The sequence below is a fragment of the Papilio xuthus genome, unplaced genomic scaffold (assembly GCF_000836235.2).
Source record: "Papilio xuthus unplaced genomic scaffold, Pxut_1.1 DF827597.1, whole genome shotgun sequence".
Classification (NCBI taxonomy): domain Eukaryota; kingdom Metazoa; phylum Arthropoda; class Insecta; order Lepidoptera; family Papilionidae; genus Papilio; species Papilio xuthus.
Genome location: NW_013531052.1, coordinates 2990834 through 3013272, shown reverse-complemented (window position 1 = coordinate 3013272; position 22439 = coordinate 2990834). Strand labels below are relative to the sequence as shown.

Here is a 22439-nt window from a genome sequence, read left to right as displayed (position 1 = left end):
TAAATATCCCTTGGTTACGATCTCAGACCTTTTTGAAGTTTAGACGCATAGTCGCCATATCCCGAATAGATGATTAAGACCTAAGTGAGTCCCTTAGTGTAGATTTCTAAAACTAATCATGGTAAGGGGAACCACTTATCGGCAGGAAGTCCTACATTTACAAAACTTGGGTGTTCTAGATTCACATTTGACACACAGATTTCGTTAAGTTCTTGGTCATGTAAAGCTTTTTATTTTTAATCATCCTACACAATGTTGATTAACATAAAGCTAATCAGGTCACGTACATAGGAAGAGTTTCTAGATATATCCATGGTCGATAAACATTTTAATAGCCCTAACTTTTACTAATACTGTGCACCTTCTTATCTCCGGAGATGTGTAACATCGATTATTCAATTTATAGTCCATGTTGTGTAGAATGGTGTTTTTTTTAGCTGTATTTATAGTTCAAAACATTCTTGTTGATATATATATTATAAGTTAGGTTTACACGCACAGAGAAATTTTAAATACTATGAAAAAAAAATTGGTACAATTTGGTGGTTCCAAATATGCCTCTATCTTCGAAAATGATTTAACCAAAGAAATGAATTTCGTATGAGATTTTTAGCGAACAGTTTTACGTAATATCTTAATGCGGTTTATTCGAATGGCTTTAATGCTTAAAATAATGTTTTTAAATTATTCCATAAGAAGCCATTCTAAAAATTTGGATTTACATAGTTATATTGTTAAAAGACCAGGTTATGTTATTGTTCAATATATTTAGCTACTTTAACGTGCATGTAAACCCGCTCTAAATTACTCTTCAATATGACGTTACGTTGCGTCACGCGCGACCATCGTGACGTGGACTTTCACTGGCGTCAGATTAGCCGCCTCGGGTCGTACTCCCGATGGACTTGTTAAGTGAATCTATATTATTATGTGTATTTAAATGTAAAGATAAGAGATCAGTAGAGTGCATTTCCATGCATTTCGGTCTCTAATGCCAAGTAATTTGTTCTCAACGTTTCATCGCTTGCGCAATGCAAGACTTAAATATTGTACGTCGATTATGGTGGCCATGTTTCTTTTGAAATATTTAATGTATCATAGATATTGTTGACATTAAAATGAGAATGTTTTTATGTAATCATCATCTTAAAAGTCTGCATTTTAAATAATTGCATCTTTAGAAAGTAACTATTAAGTGCACAGATAAGTTGCGTAGGACTTTAGAATTCTTCCTAACCCGAACATGCATTGCACGGTGTCGTCTCTGAGGAGCGCCTACGGGTGCAGCGGCCCATTGGGGGCGCATTGAGGAGCCCTATTCTCGGGCTGGTCAGTGGGGCGTCGCGGTGATAAGTTAAGACGATCCCGTGGCGTCCCACATTATGGCTATGAGAGGACAGAGGGTTTTAGTGGGTATGCTCCCATTCGGGGAGAGAATCCCTATAACTACCGTGCCTTCCCCGAGGCACGGAGTATGCCTAAAGCATTCCCCTCTGAAAAAAAAGGACTTTAGAATTCTTAAATAGACCTTTTTTATATCAGTAAATCTATTATTTCCAGGTTAAAAGAAAATAATATTGCTCATTCTAAGGCTTAGTTCCGTTGAAAGCTTTAAGCAAAATAAAAAAAAAAACATTTTTCCTCTGTGTTAACTAGAAATAAATTCAGTTTACTCATGGAAAATATACTCCAATTCAAGCAACGAACAAGTCATCTATATCACTTTCTTTCCAATAAACATTACATCCCACACACGTTCTTTAGCAGTCGATTTAATGACTGATTAATAAATAAAAGTGTTATCTTCAATAAATATATCGTCATTATTGAAACTAGTTTTCTTAGAATTTAAAATCTCGATTTGTTTTTTTAACAAATATAAGTACGATATAAAGAATTAAATTAGCTATATTTATATCGTTAAGACAATACTTTTAAGGCAATGAGATTGATTGATTACGTTAATTTGCATTGCTTGGATGTTGATACATTTGTTTGACTTTGTACTTATTTTGCATATTTAAAAGCGCAATGAATTAGTTTATCAATAGCCTTTCGTTTGTTTCTATTGCACAATTATTTATATTAATTGTTCCGATGATATGGTTATTTAATTTATTTAACTTTATCTACATCAAACATTAAAATTACAATAACGTCGACTATATTTCTTTAAAATTAATATAAAAGTACGTTAATTTTAAAACGATTTTAGATCTACAGAAATATACTCTGTCGTTTTCTTTTACTTAATGATCTTTTATTATCTGTTCACCAAATTGTTTTGACATATAATGTGGGTGGATTTAAAATAGCATAATAAATGCATGGTGACATGCATTCGATTTTGATTTGTGTTTTGTGATATATCTTCCTGTTGAAATGTTTTATTTCTTGTGTTTGCTTTCATTTATTTCATTTTTAACTATTTTACGTGTTGTTTTTGAGAGGATAAGTGTTTCTATAAACGATTCTGGTAGTCGTCAAAAAGCTCTCAGTTTTTATTTCGCATTACGTTCGTGTGTCAATCGATCTTCGACGTACGCCTTGACAAATGTAAGTAGAATATTAATTAGGTATTATCATCTCTTTAAGATGATTTAATACTTACGAACAGCCCTAAGCAATACAAAAATAACAACCTAAAATAATTGTGCCGGTCTAAAGCAAGGTATTATTTATATATTTCTTTTAACTAATATTATAAATGCGAAAGTTTTTGATGAACGGATTAATGGATATTTGTTAGTAGGTATCTCCCGAAGGGCTCAACGGATCTTGATGAAATTTAGCACAGATGTAGAACATAGTTTAGAAGAACGTATAGGCTACTTTTTTATTTTTTTTTAATTCCGCGTGGACAAAGTTGCGGGCGATAGTTACTACTATCCAAATACTCAATTAAATTTGTACAGATGTTTAATGAAATATTAATTTCGATACTCTGCTATTTTGTACTGCAAATATTGAAAATTAATAGTCGACATTAATCGTGGTACACGAACATTTGCCCTATTTTATCTTTACAGTAAGATATAAATAGCCTCAAAGGTCGGGTAGATTTTGTACGCTTTTCACCGCAATATGCGTACATGATATGGGTCATATCGCGCGGTCCGCATTAATATTACACTAAAGGTTAACCCTGTCTTAAACAAATTGCTACGGTTGTATTTTAAACTTACGTGTTTGAATGCTACTTGTGCTGATATTTACTATTTACAATCCTATTTAGTATTATTCCTTTCCAGTAAATGTTATTCAGATCACAGTTCAATATAAAACTCAAACCTTTGAATAGCTTGTATAGAAAATTGTGCAAATCCAGCTTAACCTAGAAATGTGGCCTACATTTATGTTGTTTTAAGGGTTCACACGTCGTTAGCATATGAAAATATACCACAAGCTCATTGTAACTTAATAGAACAGTATATTTTTATAAAATTGACAGATAAGATATATTTGCGTAAACATGATTAGCATATTTTCAATACAAAGGACGTTTTTAATTTTTAAAAATAGCATTATCTTATCTGTGCAGATGTTTAGTGTCGGTTAATGTCAAATAATTGAGCTGACGTCAATGAGAAAGCGTATTGCACTTGGTAGTATATGTACTGGTTAGGTTTTAAAAAGTCTGTACTGATCAAGATGTTGTAGAAAGGCACAGCATCTCTCTACAATGGTTGGTGACTCGCCTTGTTTGTCACTATTATGCTATAGTTTGCTAAAAACATCAGATGTACATACAATCATAATTATCTGCTGCCTTGCCTGGAAAATTGCGGCTCTCTGAACTTTAATGCATGGATGTACCTCTCTCAATTTAGACCAATATTCTCCTCCACCTTGCATAGAGTTGGTTTCCTTTATGCCTATCTGTTGTCATATTATTGTCCTAACTTAGCTTTCTTTGTGTGCAGCGCTGCGTGTGGCATTGCGGCGGCGTGGGGCGCGGCGCACGCGAGGCGGCTGGTGCGCACTACCGCGCCGTGTGCCGCGCGCTGCTCTCCGAGGCGCTTGAGCTGGCCTCATTCCTGGCGCGCGTGCGAGTCGGCGGCGCGCGCAATATGGGCGCCGCGGAGGACTCAGCAACCCATCTTGATACGTTGCACTTCTCAGATTGGGTACGTTAGGGTTTCAACTATACCTGCTACTGGGATTCACCATCTCACTGTCCTTATCCCGGTCATGTGGGGTCGAGGCTTATTCATCCACCAGATCTTATTTTCCAAATTTAAAGGATGTTAAATCAAAACGGTTGTAAGGCAGTGTACCTTAGGTTTGAGACACATATAAAACACTGAGAAACACTGTCCTGGATTGAATGGTTGTTGTCCGGGAATCCATAATTCGACTTTTTGAGACTACAGAGCGCCCTCGATTTCGCTGGCGCAGATTTAAAACTCTTAGGCGCCTTAAACTTCCCGTGAATGTCCTTTAACTTACGATTAAAGATAACCAGGAACAAATGTAGACATGCGAACAGACCGACAAATGTTTACGAAATATGTATTTTTTTCGATATTACAAATAGACACTCCAATTTTATTACTATATATCGTAACTAGATTCCCAGGAATTCTGTCCTGAACGACAAGTTACGTGATACATTTACTTATGGAGTGTTATGGATTATCAAATAGCTGGAATTATACATGTAGTTGTAGATGTTTGGTTGAGTTTCACAAAGATTATAGTTTAGATAAATATAAATATAGGAAATGACATATTAAATACGCTAATCGCCTGTGATATAACGTAGTGTAAGCTAAGCTAAGACGTAATTTATTCTAACTGCTGTACAAATTTAGTGAGTGATATAACTAAGCTTCGGTATACATCGTCGTTTTCCAATTAGTTTGTGTGTTGTAAGAGGTGATGTAAATGAACAACTTGACTTCTTTCTGGTCTTAAAGATAATTTCGAGAATAGTAGTCGATTAATGTTTAAAGTTATATTAAAGTATAATATTAATAGTTTGAATAAAACTTTCTCCAATTTCAATAGGATATTTCTGCGCTAATTTCATTAAAATTCTCCAATTAAGTCGGGAAAATTTTCGGGCGTTCGAGCAATAAAGGGGAATGATTTGATTGTTTGATTTGAATAGGCACCGAAACTACGGAACCGATTTGAAAAATTCTTCCACGGGTTGGCAGCTACACTCTCCCTAGATGACGTAGATTATATATAATACTTGATTTTTTAAATTTCGCGCGGACCACGTAGCAAGGCAACTATTTTAACAATGGGTTGTGTTAAATCTCAAATTGACATGTCATTACATGTCTCAAGTTCAAAGCCCTGCAATGCAAATCCTCATCGATTTGTATTCAAGGACGAAAAAAACGTTTTGTACCAAACGCTTTACAATGTCGCAAATTTAAACTATATAACGCGTACTGCATATTTCTTTTCAAATTGTTTAAACACTGCAGAGGAAAACAAACTTTAGTACCTTAACATACGGTACACTATTCGTAAACAACTATAAAATATTTGTAAGTTGTTTAAATTCAGTGAGGTAATAGGTTATGAAAAGCGCGCGAATGCGTGCGTTGTAATGAACCATGTAATATTAATGGCGGACAATGATCTAGGAATCCAGTGGTGAATTAATTGCAAATGGCCAACCGTGTGAACACAGGAGTCACCTGGTGGACGCTAATGGACATTCCTTGTACGCAAATATTTATTTTAGGTTAGTTTAGATGTTTTCCGGACGATTACAAACGCTTAAAGAGGACTACTTCATTGCGATGGAATACTTTTTGAGGTTCGCACTATTAAAGATATTAAACTTGTTCTTGACATTGTTATAAAATTACGATTTTAGCAATGAAATAATCATCGTCTGGTGACTGAAAATTAATTTATATAATGACCAGGATAAGCATATCAGCAATTATTGACCATTTCATATAATTTATTAAATAAAATCAAAATTATTTTTTAAACCATTTATACTGATATTTCGTTGAATCACAGCCAACGTGTGAAATAAAACAGGACATTAAAATGTCACTGAACATTATTTACGGTCTAAAATAGTTGACATTTTATGCAGCGGTAGACCGTGACCTCTTTTACTGAAATTAAAGTAGGTTTAACTTTGCTGACCCTTTCAATACTTTCTTTAAAGTAAGACTTTAAAGGCGCAGTAAATATTCACTTACAGTTTTTTTACGTGATGTTACAAATAAGATAAATCTAATTTTATTCATTTGTGTCTTCTTTGGATTTGTAACAAAAAAATAAATATAACAAAATGTTTAATCAAAATTACTATAAACTGATCCATGCTTTAAAATAATTCACATTTAATCTCCTTTATAGTCAAACCGAAGGATTTGGAGAGCTTTGCAAGTATGTACTGACAGTGCTGGAAAGAACGTTGCTTCAAACAAAATCAACTATCATAATTGTTATTTTTTTATATTTCTTTACTGTCGTGCCTTTTAATATGCATGTTCAATTCAGTTTGAAATGTTATTGCTGTAACCATATTCTTTTGTTCATATTTTAGTGTTGTTTATTGATAGCGCCTGGCTTAATTTTATAGCAAACATCAGTGACAGGTTGTTGCTATTTATATTTTACAGGCGCGTTTCTGGATGCAAGTGATTGGAGAGTTGCGGATGGGTGTGAAACTGAAGAAGGTGAACTATTCTAGGACCCCCATCGAGTACGAGCTGACACCGTACGAAATTCTAATGGATGACATCAGGTCAAGAAGGTATACTTTAAGAAAAGTGGACGGATCAATACCTCAGAGGTAAAACCAACAATTCAATAATTACTGTAATGTAATTTCTGGTGAAAAATAATCTGTTAGGTAGAAATAATAGCAATTTCCTTTTTTCAACAGTGTGAAGAAGGACGCTCATGCTATGATTCTCGAATTTATTAGAAGTAGGCCGCCACTCAGAAAGGTAAGGAAATATTATTTAGTACTACAAACACTCGACAGAAATAGTACAAGTTGTGCACCTCAATTCTTCTATAGTAAAGACAATCCAAAATGGAAAGCCAAGACAGAGGAGTATGACAATAGTCGAATGGTGGACTTTTTATCTTTATTTGGTCAGTTCGATCTTCAAATTTCTAATAACGCTTATCGATATCAACTGATAATTATTGTCATTTAATTTGTGTGTTGTCAGGCCTCGGAACGTAAATTACCGCCGCCCCGACGGGAAAGCACGCCGCGGGAGCAGCTGCTAGCTTCCATCCAGCGCGGCCGTCCGCTCAGACCCACGCCATACTCGCGCACATACAGTAAGTACATACTATTGCTTAATACATGAACCATTCTAATGCTATCTTGCCACTGATCTTTATAAATGGTTAGGCAATTACTTGAAAATGACAGTTTTTGCTTTGTTCCAATAAGTGCCTCTTCATGTTACTTTATAGTTAATTCTATCTATATTATTAGTTCGAATCCACATCACCTCTACCATCAATGCAAAAAGACGAAAATGAAATAGGCACAAAATACAATGCCTTATAGCCAGTGCATTTATAGAGGTGAGATGGTAACTATCATCTCTTTGGTAAATGTATTACAGCGCCATCTATTGTCCGTAAAATACGATTTATAATTTCTACATAAACATGTAGAATAAACATACAAACGTATAGAGGGCACTCGTGTCTCATTTAATGAATCAAAATTTTTATCCCACGATATGAAATACCGGTAAAGGTTGTAAAGTCATCCGGTATATTTATCATAGAAATTATATGAATTTGCTTGTTATTACTTATAGAACGATTAGATTCCCACAAAGTTATGTCAATGGTGGATATCCGTTTTATAACTTGATAGAACAGATGTGAAAGTTTCATCATTATTGCTTAGTTTAATTAATAAATAATCTGTGTATTTAAAATACAATACGAAATAATATAAAAATACTGGCGCCATAGATTAATTAAAAGAGATGAAAACCAAATGCGTAGCAACAGTTTTAAAAAGAAAAACTAACTTTTAAATCCTTGTTCCAGAATTCTAATCTTTACCCGGAGTCCCCTATCCTGTGTCCTCTTTTCCTTTGAGAAGAATTTACCTCAGTGTTTATATACATTTTGCTTATTTATTTTCTGTAGTTTAAGAACAATGATTATTTATTATGAAATATTGAAGCGGCGAAGAAGACAAACTAAACTATAAATTATGATTTTTATATAAAAATATAATCAAAAATTTTCATTAGTCACTTATGAACTCCTATAGATAATTTCTTATGTACGCGTTTTTAAATTACGTATTTCTGTCTACGAAATAATATTCAAATAAAAATGTTAGTGTTCTATTCAATATTTACAAAAGTTCAATATTCAGTCTAGTTTAAGACAAATAATGTTCTTGATCTTTCTGATAATAAAAACTTATTACTCCTGACTTTATTTTCTTATGCTTAAATATACTTAATTATGTGATCGTAATCTACAAATATTTTCAAATAAGTGTCTAATCATTGCATACGATGGTCGAGTCTCGTTTTGAGTAAAATGGCAAAAAATCTTTTTGTGTTTTTCGAACATTTCTAAGCAAAATCTTTGTAACTTTTAAATATCTTCTTTAAATCACGAGATATTAAATAAAATCTTAGTATAACAAACTTCAATGTAATATGGAGATTTTTTAAAATCGCATATTCCGTGTTATGCGTAGGTGTCGATATGGTGTCCTAAATCATATACTGGTACATTTATTACCCCATTGTGTGCGTTTCGAAACTAGATCGTGCGGTGCTTGAATGCCTTATGTCGTAACAAGTCTTTAAGGACGAAGATAGCTTGAACTATTACAAAATACTTCCAATACTATGTATTACGTATACAATAGACACAAAACTCTATGTTATAATCGAGGTTCAGGCTAAGCGTCATCAGCGCTTGGCCACCTCAAGCCCTGTGAAGCTGTAAATGCCTCTTCAAAGCAGTGACTAACCAGTCACAAAAAAAAACTGCGTTCTAAATATACTTACTATATTTCGTCATGTGAAAGAGATGGATCTTTTTTCCTATCTTTCCTTTTCTCTTCTTTTATCTTTTCTTATCTTATAATAATCTTGCTAGTAAATAATGAGAGACAATATTTGATGAGCAGACAGTATGCACGGGAAAAGATAAAACAGTTGAATTTATAACAAGATGGACATGTTTACAATTAACGCGTAAAGTACGCCGTCGTTTGTTTAATTTAATACACAATTTAAACACGAATATATATAACAAAATTTATGCAACGTTTATTGTATACTAGTGGTCGCTAGCGACTTTGTCAGCGCGCAATTAAAAAAACATGATGTTTCCACATTCATCAGCTACCTTTCAGTGTAATTTAATTTTGGAGGTTACTCAGACCAAACGCGGATTTGCGGACAGAGATACAGAAAAAATATTAATGATCGGTTTTTAGCTAAGCAACGCATATACATGATGTGAACGATTTTTTTTCGTTATTGCATATCGACACTCCAATTGTACAGATATTTACTATATGTAGGTGTAGGAAAAAATTATATCAGATGGTAATAAAGTAGTTTTCAAGTGATTTCTGATAACAACTTATTGGATAGGTGCTTGAATGATGAACTCATTTTAATTAAATAAGAGGCAATATAGATAGTCAGATTGTAATAGTTATTCTGATTAAGTTTACTCGTATAATATTATTTCAAAACATATTATGAATGTGTAGAAAGTTTTGGTTCATGCTATTGTTAGGAAGAAAATCTGAAAATGGTAGTGTATTGACTCAACACTACTTCTTCTAACTCTGCAGCACTTTGTGGGCCTTCGCTTGGTCCAGCAACTTTTTCCACTTCGGTCTATCTCTGGCCACGGACTTCCAATTTGCTATGCTCACTTTTTTGCGTCTTTATTTACGCCTTCTATCCATGGGAGCTTTGGTCTCCCTTGACTTCGATGACCTGCAGGATTACTCGCCATAACATTCTTAGGGACTCTGGCTTCATCCATCCGCTCCACGTGGCCGGCTCATCTAAGCCTGTTCAATTTGAAGTGTTCCGCAACGAGCAGCTCCTGGAACAAGTCGTTTGACTCAACACTAGCCTTACTAAAATGAAGACGTTTGTGTCCCCTCACTATTCACTCTGACACTGGACTTTGTAACGAAAGCACGTCATTCGCGCCATAAGATTCTAACTAATACTGTCTAAAACTATATAGTTCTTCTTAATTCCTAAAAACAAATAGTATGGTTTAGATGAATCCATATTTGAATATGGTATCAATTGTCACGTCAAAAACTTGCTTAATATATGCTAAATGTTTTTCTTATATAGGTGTAGAAGGTTTTTTATATATTTTCAAAGTATAGCATCATACTATGATTAGAAAGGACAACGCATCTATGTATTTATTCTTTTAACCGCAATGTATTTTTAAAATATGAAAAAAAAAACAAAAGTTGTAGTTTTCTATGAAAACCAAATGGTGCTAAGTGCAAGTTCGCGTTTGTTCCGGATAATCTCCGAAACGGTATCCGGACTTTTACTGGAAGGCAGCTGATGCATGCGGGAGTAACATAGGCTACTTTTTATAATTTCGCGTCGAAAGGGCTACAGCTAGTGCCTAATACAATCAGACAAGTTGTTATACAACATTAACGCACCGTTTCTGAAATTTATTTATTTTTTCTTCTTATATCTTAACAGATCAGGTAACTACAACCTAACCACAATCTTCATTTACCGAACGATTGTCAAAAAAATCGAGTTTCTCTGATCAATGTTTTGGAAAATAAAATTGACCAGACATAAGGTCTTTCAGAAAGTAATAGTAAGTTGATGAGTTTACGAAAAAAAAATAAAAGGAAATTATTTTCTATGTGGCCTTAATCGTATTCGATCAGGAAGTATTTCGCTTAGCAAACCTCTTTGCGTCACAACGTGTACTATTGCAATATTGTATTACACATTCGCTTCATTTCATCACGACCTTGCACATACAAGATCGGACTATACTTCCGACAAAATAGTGCGTCATTATTTTTATAAAATTATAATTATAAAGTTACCTACAAGCTATAACCCACGTAGTTTGTAATTTAAATAGTGACTTTAAAAAGTAATTTTTAGTCTGTAAACCTTTTTGGAAATAAGAACAGATTACCAAAATATCATTGTTGCTTTGAGTTCAATTTATACAAGTAAACAGAAGTGGACAAAGCAGTGAAAGTATTCTTATCTAGTGATACAACGTTTAGATTTAGGTCACAAGAGTTACGTAATAGACTTTAGACGAAAATATAGGTCCGCGCGGCGCCTCAGCGTCTCTACCGTACCGAGCATCTTGTATTGATCCTTCCAAAACTATTACACTATTATTTCGATGGCTGGCAATCCACAAACGTGCGGTTTGCGCGAAACTTCCTGCCTCGTACAGCAGCGTTGTGGAATGGTCTGTCCTTGGCGGTATTTCCAAACCGCTACGACTTACGGTCCTACAAGAAGCGAGCTTATCACCACCTTAAAGGCCGGCAACGAATCTGCGGTTCCTCTGGTATTGCTGATGTCCATGGGCGTCGTTGAACACCTCGGTGTTCCCGCTGCTCGTTTCCCCCTTCTGTTCAAAGAACAAGCAAGAAGCAAAGTTTAAAAATAGCAACTTTAGTTCAAAAATGATTAATATGAGCAATATTGCTTTAAATACTACCTACCGTCGGGTTCCAAGACCAAAATCTCTATAAAACATATCGTCATCCTTGTTATCTTTGGCAAAGATAACAATGAGTTTTAAACGAGGACTTAAGTCTCAGAAACCAACTATTAATTATTATTGCCCGTTAAGAGCAAAAATTGGTGATAGTGTAAGTATATGTTTTAGTTGAAGCTGTTTAAATGTACATAGCGTAGTATATAAATGATATACGATTGTATATATGTTTATATCCTTGTGTCTAGAATGAGTTATCGGATGTATTGAAGTAGTAATTGTGTTATTGTTTGTTCTACGTGCATTGGAATTAAAACATTGAATGATTTTCAATTATTGTAAATAGAAAAGCAATGACGATTGACGACCTAGCTATGTCCTATGTATCATATAATCTGATCAGAGGTTCACACTAATCTTACTAATATTAAAAATGCGAATGTTTGCATGGATGGATCTTTGTTTGAAGGTATCTCCAGAACCTACATGGATCTCACTGAAATTTGGTATAAATGTTTCACATAGTCTAGACGATTACATAGGCTACTAATTATTTTTTTTTAATTAGGACGGAGTCGCGAGCGATAGCTAGTCTGAAAAAAAAGGTTAACTTTATCGGGTTCACACATTCAACGTACATACACTATTATAAACACTTATTAAAAATTCGTGTCTGTAAAAGGCTGAAAAAATTTAACCTTTGTGACTATCTCTAACTTTTTAATATGGATTAAATGGCGTATTAAAACCATTTACTTTTTTTCTTATTCATTTATATTTGTAAAGGTTGGAGAGAAGGGAGGTTGGAGCATTTAAAGACCACGCAAAGAGGCCGTATAAAAATATTAATTTACTCTTCAAAGACATGCTTTTATTAAAATTGTACAAGAAAATAATTTGTAGGAAAAATTCAGTGCTTGTCAAACTTTTAATATTTAGAAAGTAGAATTTACGCCTTCCTCAGTTCATCATAATTAGTACCTCTAATTAAACCAATTTTGATATTTATATAAATAAAGTGTCCTATTAATCTGTAGTGTAAATAATGTAAAAATTAAGTCATACATAATTTTTCCACAGTTGTTAAAATGTTAATTTTACAAAAATAATACCTGAGGATTATTTTATAACATCGTGACTTATGTGAATTATCATTTAAAATATAACTGTAATTAATTATTTCGATTACCATCATTCTAATTAATTGTATTTATTTAACGTATAGTTTGAGAGCCACTGGCCGTAAAGCAAAGCGCAAAACAACCTCCTTTACCGCAGTTCGTTGTTGACTCTCACATAGTGTGGATGTGGTTTTGATTCGATTGTAATAACAGTGAAAGACTAGTTTAATAATTGAATAAAATATGCGGGAATCAGTGTTTAATTTGATTTTCAATTTATTGATTTAAATATTTTTTTTATTTTTAATTAAATTATCGGAAGTGTGTGATTTGTGTGGCTTCATTGTACCGGTTTCCGATAAAGAAAAACTAATCGGATTTTATTAGAAATATAAATGTTGAACTTGATTTATAGCGAGAATAAAGGTGGACATTTCTGTTGTTTTCTATTCGAATTTATTCGGAATAAAAGTTTTATAATTTTATAAAAAGTTATCGAAGTGTAATATTTATTTCGTATACAAACAGAGACTATTTTCGTGTGACAATGGGTGTCTGCATCACGAGCACTTTAGCCATGGAAATAAGCCGTGAGTAATTTCATAGACGAGGAAGTTTTGGATTGCATCTTGATAGCATACTTGATTGTTTATTAAAAATCTTATCTGTGTTGTATTAAAGTTTATTTTAGATTGACAAGCGATAAAGTCAGTGTGTTTTCCAACATGAAATCGTATGCAATGATTTGCATAGCGTTAATTAGAATGTTATCGTATATATTGTTTTGCTCTTTAGTAATTGGAGAATATTAACTGGAATTTCCAGTCTAGAATATAATTTATTACATGCGCTTTCGTATGTTCTATATAACTGTTATTTATTAACGTACTAGCTGTCGCCCGCGACTTCGCCCGCCTGGAAAAAAACTATTAGTTCCCGGTAATTATTCAAATTTTTCTCACCTTTTAAACCTTCCCTAGACCTCCACGAACATTTCAAGACCAAGATAAGAAAAATCCGTTCAGCCGTTCTCGAGTTTTAGCGAAACTAACGAACAGCAGTTGATTTTTATATATATAGATTTGTTTTTGGTAGCAAAAGTAGACTAGATGCTTTTAGAGGCTTATTGATGCTTCCAAAAAAGAAAATAAAAATTTTAGGCAATTTCAAATTAGATCGGCAGTTGTTTCTTTAATTTAAAACTTTGATGAAAATAAAATTACAAAACATATTTATTTGACTCCATTTTTTGGTAAATATATTCTGCAAAATTAATTTGGAACAATCCAAACGATCAAGGCCGCTATAAAACATTTAGAAAGTATCACCGAAACGTGAGTATTATTTAAAATTCTATATGTCGATTGAATTTTAAAATTATTACTCAAAAGAAACTGGTCTAGATCCATTCGTTTTGTGACCTTCGGAACGACATTGGCAATTTCGCAGAGCACGCAATACTGCCAACATACATAATGCATAAAGCTACATCTTACAGAAACATAAACCACGAAATAAATATAACATTTAACTGAGATATTTTAAAATACATTCTATGACCCACTTAGCAAGATAAGATGACATGAACTTTGAAAATATCTCAAGAGACAATAATTTACACTGTAAATGGCCAATTAAGTTTAAATTACATGTTATTCTACTTCGAATCGATCGTAAATAGACCAACAGTTATTGTTTAAAGAAAACGCAACGATAATAAATTCGAATTTAGTTCTTACAGGACTATGTAGTCCGCTAGAACTATTTTGAAAGTACTAATATCTGTCTAGATTCCAGGAACAAATTTCTTTACATTTATTCAACTGATTTAGCACAGGGATCTCAATCTTAACCTATTTGCGTTTGGACCTAATTGTTTAAATATGTTATACGTAGTTTAACCAACTACCGTTAATTTAAATTAACTCCGTACTAACGGTTAAACATAATTTTTTAAAACATGATTAGTAGCCTATGTTCTATATGTATGCCAAATTTTATAGAGATCCGTTATGTTATGGAGATACCTTCAAACATCTATCCATCTATCCATTCGTCCATTCATCCATCTAAACATTCGTATTTATAATAATATAATAGTAAGATAAAATTGATATTCCATAGTATTAGTTACTCGAGTTGCCTTCTTATTACTGGCGATAAAAATTTTATAATAAAAGAAAAATATCACTTGTTATACTGGCAACTAATAGAAAAAGAATAATTTCACAGACACGATAATAAAATCCGTTGTTTATCCGTCTGATTGCGGACCATTACGTTTACGAATAATCTAACGATTTCATCAGAAAAGTGAGAACGAATTGTTTCGCAAAACTTTCGTTGAAATTGTTAATTTGTTACTGTTTATTTCGACTGTTGTATTAAGTCATGCGTACATTAGACAATAGATACGATGATTAGAAAAACTGAGAACTGGTACTAATAAAATACTTTGAACAGTCTTCTACCAGTCCTAAATTTAGAATGAAGATTTTATACTAAGGGAAGACTTAACTGGCCATTTAGAAAATTATAATATCGACATTTATACTCTAAAGTATTAGTTAGATATTTTGTAGTCCATTCCAATGGTGAAAGTAATTCCTCGCATAACAAGAAAAGGTCTACAACTATAGTTGGTACATAAAGTAGGGCATTACAACACCGTAGATATGATAGGAAATCGTAGTGAGATAACATCGGAATAAAGCTATTGAGCGAGCATGTTTCGCACGAGTAATGTACGATCTCTCAGAGATTTGGCCAAGTTAAATAGATTGTTGCGATTCCGCACTATTAACACAGAAAACATGCTTTATTATGTCTGAATAACTGCCATCACTTTTATTTTTATATTTGGGAATGAGAACTCACCGTAAATAAAACATTTTTTGACTTTGCTCTAATTTCTTATCGTTAAAAAAAATACAAGAGAAAGAACTACTTAGAAAGCGTTTAAAAATTAAGACAAGACGAAAACATAATTTAAATTTTTCAGCAAGAGGGTGCATAAATTTTGTTTAAAGATATATCTCTTAAGTTACTTTTTAATCGTACTAATTGTTCACAAATCCACCAAAGAAGCGAATAAAATGCAACATAGTTTGCTTAGGAATTACTGCATTTTTAATACATTTAATTGCATTTAACTCAGTTATATCAAGTAATCGAGGTCTATCGTATCGAGTAGGGAAGCCGTACTGCTATAATCCTATTATAGGGTTAACTAGTGGCCGATATGGCAGGCGGATTACACGCCGGAAGCCCGCTGCATTGACAGCTGGAGCATCGACCGACCTCCTTTTAATACTTCCTATTTAACCCCTAGTTTATATTAACAAAATATCTATACACAAGACTTTTATGTCATCCCTCTCATTATCAACGAAAGAATAGAGATAGACATATATTTTGTGAAGAAATATTTACAGTTTACGTGATATCTTCGGCTACATTTTTAACTGCCACATGTTGTCCATTGTTGGTCGTGTCACGTGTTGTATAGATCGGAAAAAATGCAAATGATCGTTCATTTAATTAAAAGAAAATAAGCTGTAATGACTAATTAAATTAAATAGCAATTATAATACATTTTTCGTGTCTTTAATTAGATATTTTTGTTTACTGTAACAATTTATACTAAATGACGACATGTTACATGTGTACGCAGATGTAACCGTATCTAATAACTGTAAGTTACAATCGGGGCGTTCGTGTGTTTCTAATTTGCAAAAACGTTAGAAAAAATCTATAACGGTACAAAATTGTGTCTAAATTTTAACGTTATCAAAAGGATGTAAATATATATTCTACATCCCTATTACAAATTTACTAGTAATTTAAATAAAAAAAATAAGAACAGTTTTAAGGTAGGAATCGTATTTGATAGTTCAGTTCAGATGGATGGATGTTTGTTTGATGTTATCTCCATAACGGCTAGACTGATCTCGATGAAATGTGTCTGGAAGAACACATAGGCTACTAATTAAGTTTTTTTTATAATTCCGTCCGGACGGAGTCGCAGGCAACAGCTAGTTAATAATAAGTGACAAAAATGTATGTCTTATTTCAGAAAAAATCATAGTTAGTAGTTAAAAATTTCATTTTCAATAATTCATTGAAAAAAGTTTTTAATTTTTCAAATTGAAAAATGCCTCTTTTATGAAATAATGAAAGTTTTTATACCATTCGAAACTAGAGAAAACAATGCCAATGTTTCTTTTGTACTATTGTAGTATCGTATCAAAACACCGCGACCGCCCATTGTGTTGTACACGCTAAATTAAATCGTTTATTTTGTTAAATGAAGATAAATTATTCTTAATTTTACACTTTGATGTGAGTACTTTTTTAATATTATACCAATCTGTTTCTTCAACAAAGTTATTTAGGGTTCACATTAATATATAACTACTTCTTCCCCCGACTTCGTGGACGTGGAAAAAAAACTCTTAATAAGTATAGCCCATGTCACTCAGTCATAATGTAGCTTTCAAATGGCAAAAGTATTTTCATAATCAGTTTAATAGTTTTTAAGTTTATTAATAATAAACAAAAATATTGTATATAATACAAAATCTTTTCTCTTAATAACTTGTGTAGATGTAGATTACAAAATTAAATACCACAACTAAGTTCCACACGTAATGCCACTGCAAATCTCTCTTAGGCTAAATTGAGAATAAGATATCTACACTAAGAGACAGCTAAATCAATAATTAAATTCTGAGAGTGGCAGTTAATATATAATTTTTTATCTTAATCTTTCCCATGATATAACAATGCATCGTTTTATGCCATCATATAGATTATGCATTGAAAAAATGCACAGAATAAAGAATGAACGCATCAATGGACTATGAATGATATAAAAATCTGTATTGATAATTATATTTAAATTGGTATATCAAATTTTTGTGAAAATACAATTAACAATCGAAATTCAAGTAAAATAATGAAAAAATATTGATTATATTCTGAAGGCGTTGATCTTTTAAAACATTGATTAAGTTTTAATTGCATAATTTTTAGTATATAAGAAAAAATAACACGATTATAAAACTTTTAATTTATCCGATAAAAATATAAAAAATCAACTAGGCCGTCGATTAAGCCTGTAAGTTGACAAAGGAGCTTCGCCTTGATAAATGAAAATGACTGAATATTTTACTTTCAAGGTCAAATCTATACAAGCTTCGTACGTCTTTAAGCAAAAAGCTCTCAGGTCAAGGAGATGTCTGGGTGGTTGCCAAATACTGGTCATAACGACCTGTCTCGTTTGTACGATAAATTATGTATTTTTTGTTAATGACAGCTACAAGATACATCGGATTTTAAGTTCTTTTGACAATTACGCTAATATAGGGATTGAAATTAAATTCCTTTCATCGTAAAGTCGTAAGCTTTGTTTGCCGGATATATACAAAGCTTACGGCTTAATTATGAGTTTGGATTTAACGAAAAAGTATATTATTTTAACATTATATTTTATTTCTTTTGTTGGCTATGGTTGATGTTTGATGGACCGATGGTCACGATATTGCTTACGTAATTCACGTACATTCAAATATGCTAATTAAATCGTTATATTTATGATTATTAATCTGTAAAAAAAAGCAATATAATTGAAGATTAAATTAGCGAGTAACATTTAAACCTGTTTTGGTTGCAAATGTCAGCGATTTTCTGTCGTTTTGAAAGTAATCGTTGATCGATTCAATGAGTTTCTTTTTGATGCATTTAAATGTTTTCTATATATATATATATAGAAAACATATATATATAATACACTACTAATTAAAGACATTTTTTATAACAACTTCACGAAGTTGCATTTTTCCTGAAGTTACTTGATCCATATGTTCCTTTCGTTCGTAGTTACCTCGCTTTTATCTACTGTTTACTCTTCTCTCTCTCTCTCTCTCTCTCTCTCTCTACTACATATATGTTTACTGTTCTGTCTACTACGTATCCTTCTTCTTTGCTCATAAAACGCAAAGTACCGAATCATGAAGTTTCACACTGACAATTTTTATCATTTTTTCAAGTCTGATAAACTTTATGACTGCAGAAATCAAAAGTGGGACATTCAAAGTCGTCCCTATTGTTTTTCCTCGCGTGCACAAAATAACAGCATGTTTACAATCACAAACTTGTTTCGAACGTGCTCGGTAAATGCCAAGTTACTTTGGGCAAGGAGAACGCGTTCTCTTGATACTTAAAAAAAATAGTGTTGCGACACACGATAAGAGACCTATCGATTTACTTTATCTCTTGTATTTCGTCACTTGTATTGAAAATTTTATTTTTATACGAGGTAAAGTTGACTCATAGCTGGAGAATTAGTTACTTATTTCATGTGATTTTGGATTTTAAATGGTACAAATTACAAAAGAAAACAAGGTCACAGGCCCCAAAATACAAACATGAATTAGATGGGTTAAAATTTTCTGCCTGCGATAACTGTTCATTAAATTCATTAAATTGATTAAATTTCTATACTAATGACGTGTTCCGAGTACTTACTTTTGTATAATATGCATCGAACAGCATTGTATTGTTTTCTATAATCATATATTTCTTCACGCTGTGGCCTTAATGGGATTAAAATGTATCAATATTATTACAATGTGGTTAAGCAATTGCAAATAATATTTAGTTAACAATCATTAATCTTGATATTAAAGTCTTTTTACTTAGTTCTATATTTTTAGGGTTCCGTACATCATAGAAAAAAAACGGAAGCCTTATAGGATCACTTTGTTGTCCGTCCGTCCGTCTGTCAAGACCCCTTTTTTATTTTATAGTTTCTAGTTGTCGATATAAAACCCATCACTAGCAGTAAGTAGTAACGCGGAATCGATTGTTGTGTAAAATTAACTGACGTAGCAAATTGAAGAAACTATAGTTTTATATATATGACCATGCGGATATTTTATTTAATATTCTTTTTATAGAAAACAACTTTTAATTTTTATATCCTATAGTTGCGTCAGATTATAAAATAAAATTTTAAAATTCAATGGTTTCATTTGAATGTATGAATATTGTTATTTCTAATAGCATAAGGAAGCGCTTTCTGATTAATTTTGTTATATTATTCATAATAAGTTATGTGTAATCTTCGATATATTCATTTAATAATTTTATTTATCTTATATAACACATGAAATTCTGATATTATAGTGAAAAATAAATGTTTAACGGACGGAGTCGCGGGCGACAACTTGTAACGATATATTTTAAACGTGAATTTTGGTATCAGAAACTCACGTTTAATCCGTCAGTTAGAGCGGAATTTCATCAATGAATTAAATAATTAGGTGTGCTAATTCATGACATCGTGGCAACATCACTTGTATCGTAACAACGATGGGAAACTCTCTTGCACCATTAAATAGAACGATATTTCCGACAGATACCAACTTTTTCTCAACTTGTTCAACTCATTCGACCTGAATAACTTTATTGCAAAATGTAGTACATATTTTTATAGCGAAAAAAAAACAATAATATAATTATGGTGCTGAAAATAACTATAGGATTCGAGTGTCGGAGCACTTGTTTTAAATTGTATTGTTCTCCCACTCATTCTTTTAAGAAAGAACAGAGATAACAGAGGTCCATACAATGGCAGTGGAATTTCTTTGAAAATTTTTAAGAAAAACTACCACAATGATAAGAGATGAGAAATTCGAAATTAAATACAAAATCAAATAACATTAACTTGATTAATATTCAACGAAATTTCCTATGAATAAAGCAAATTCTTACATTCCTGACAACCATTCCAGATGATGATATAAATGTCATAATGCCTTGTTACCCCTGACCTTTTATATTCAATATGACCTTAAGCTTCGTGGACCGGACTTGTAAACAATTATGTTATTAGAGCCTTAACAATGTTATTAACTATTGCAACAACCTATGATTCGTATTTTGCGTAATAAGACGTCATAAATTGCAGCTGTTGAAATGTCAACTTTATCATTATTAACATCTGCTCTATCATTTCAAAGGTTCAGTATTAAACAATAAATTAGTCATTAGCATCTGTGTATGCAAAATATATTTTTTGTTTCAAAAAAGTTTTTATTCAATACTTTTGAAACAAGACTTTGATTTTGCTCACTCTTTACTAAACACAAAATGGATCGTTTTAAGACAATATTCACCGAGTCGTGCTGACATTTGAAATTCCACCCCGTCTCTGGGGTAGTTAGAGCGCATGCGGTAACTTGGGGTACCGTGTTAACCAATATGGCGCCGATCGCCACAAGTTAAGCACGCGCTTTCTATTTACATCCGCTCTACAAAAATCTAAATTAATGTTTATCTATTGTTATTTTTTTAAATTAACCCTTACAACGTGCCAGTTATAACAGGAGCTTAGAAGTGTGTTCTCTTTTTTAAATTGTAATAAATCGAAAGTGACGCAGTGCAATCATATGTGTTTGCTTTTGAGACATTACTAGAGGGCTCGGTTGCAGGTCAATGCCATTTTGTGTTGTTTTGGTGTACCAGTTAGAAAAAAGCGTTAGAAAAAATATTTTAAGTCATTAATCACTAATTTGTAAAGCATTATTTTGACACGATTACTTTGTGACTCAGATACAAAATTAATTCATGTGAAACAAAGAGTGAGTGATATTTGTTTTTCAAAGTAAAAAGTTTATAATATATCTTAATATTTACATGATTTTCCCGCGCAAATTATAAAAATAAATAAACAATAAGTTTACCTTAAGCAATAATTTGTTCACATCAAAAATTAAAAAAATTATAAACACATAACCTACACCACTGAAAAATAAAAAGGCAAAGATCTTCGGGTCCTTCAGCCAGTGTTAATTATAATCGAAGAAAAAAGGCAAAGGTCCTCGACATACAGCCAGTGTCAAATATTATCTAAGAAGAAAGGCAAATACCATATACATAATTCAGCCAGTGTCATACATCATCCAAGCTGCGTCGCTCGAGGGTATCTCCGGCGGCGCTGCTGCTGGGCACGCGGCCGGTCTCGGGGCTTCTCGAGCCGGTCCGGAGCCCAGAGGAACCCGCGCTCGACGTCGCACAAGACAAGGCCTTCTGGGGAAGCGTTGCTGCCACCATGACCTGTAATTATTGTACTCAAACTATTTTTATAGTAAACGATATATTGTAGCAATCTTAACTGTTAATGTTGCATTCAAGTATAATTTATAACATTGGTCTATCTAAAATAACTTATTTGGTGAACAAATTTTTATTCTCTCCCATTTACGGCCATAAGTAGCGTCCGGGAAAGTACCCTTATGGTTGTTATGAATCATCCATAACAACGGTAGAAACAGTTCTGAGAACCCCCACTCAAATACAATATGTCGTGTATTTTAAAGGTAAAAGAACTTTATGTGTAATCGCGACATTGGCATTTTGTTTGTAATAGTATATTTATTCAAATGCAGTTACATTTTATCCGATAACAACACTTGAAAAATTAAAAAAAAATAGCTAACGACATTTTTAAGGAAACGGAAATAGACAAGATAAGGGTAATAAAGACTAATAATAGTTTCTTATTTATTAAAGTTAAAACTAAAAACTTGAATAAATTTGCACATCTCCGATTACTATTAC

General features: G+C 32.6%; 1 protein-coding gene across 1 annotated transcript in view; it reads left to right on the top strand.

Moving 5' to 3' along the window:
- spir (spire type actin nucleation factor) overlaps positions 1 to 22439 on the top strand; it is a 107479-nt gene that overhangs the window by 70275 nt on the left and 14765 nt on the right. The window contains exons 5-8 of the mRNA XM_013312853.1: positions 3924 to 4127; positions 6606 to 6778; positions 6872 to 6935; positions 7167 to 7285. Of these exons, the coding sequence (XP_013168307.1) occupies positions 3924 to 4127; positions 6606 to 6778; positions 6872 to 6935; positions 7167 to 7285 (560 nt within the window). The remainder of the gene's footprint in view (positions 1 to 3923; positions 4128 to 6605; positions 6779 to 6871; positions 6936 to 7166; positions 7286 to 22439) is intronic.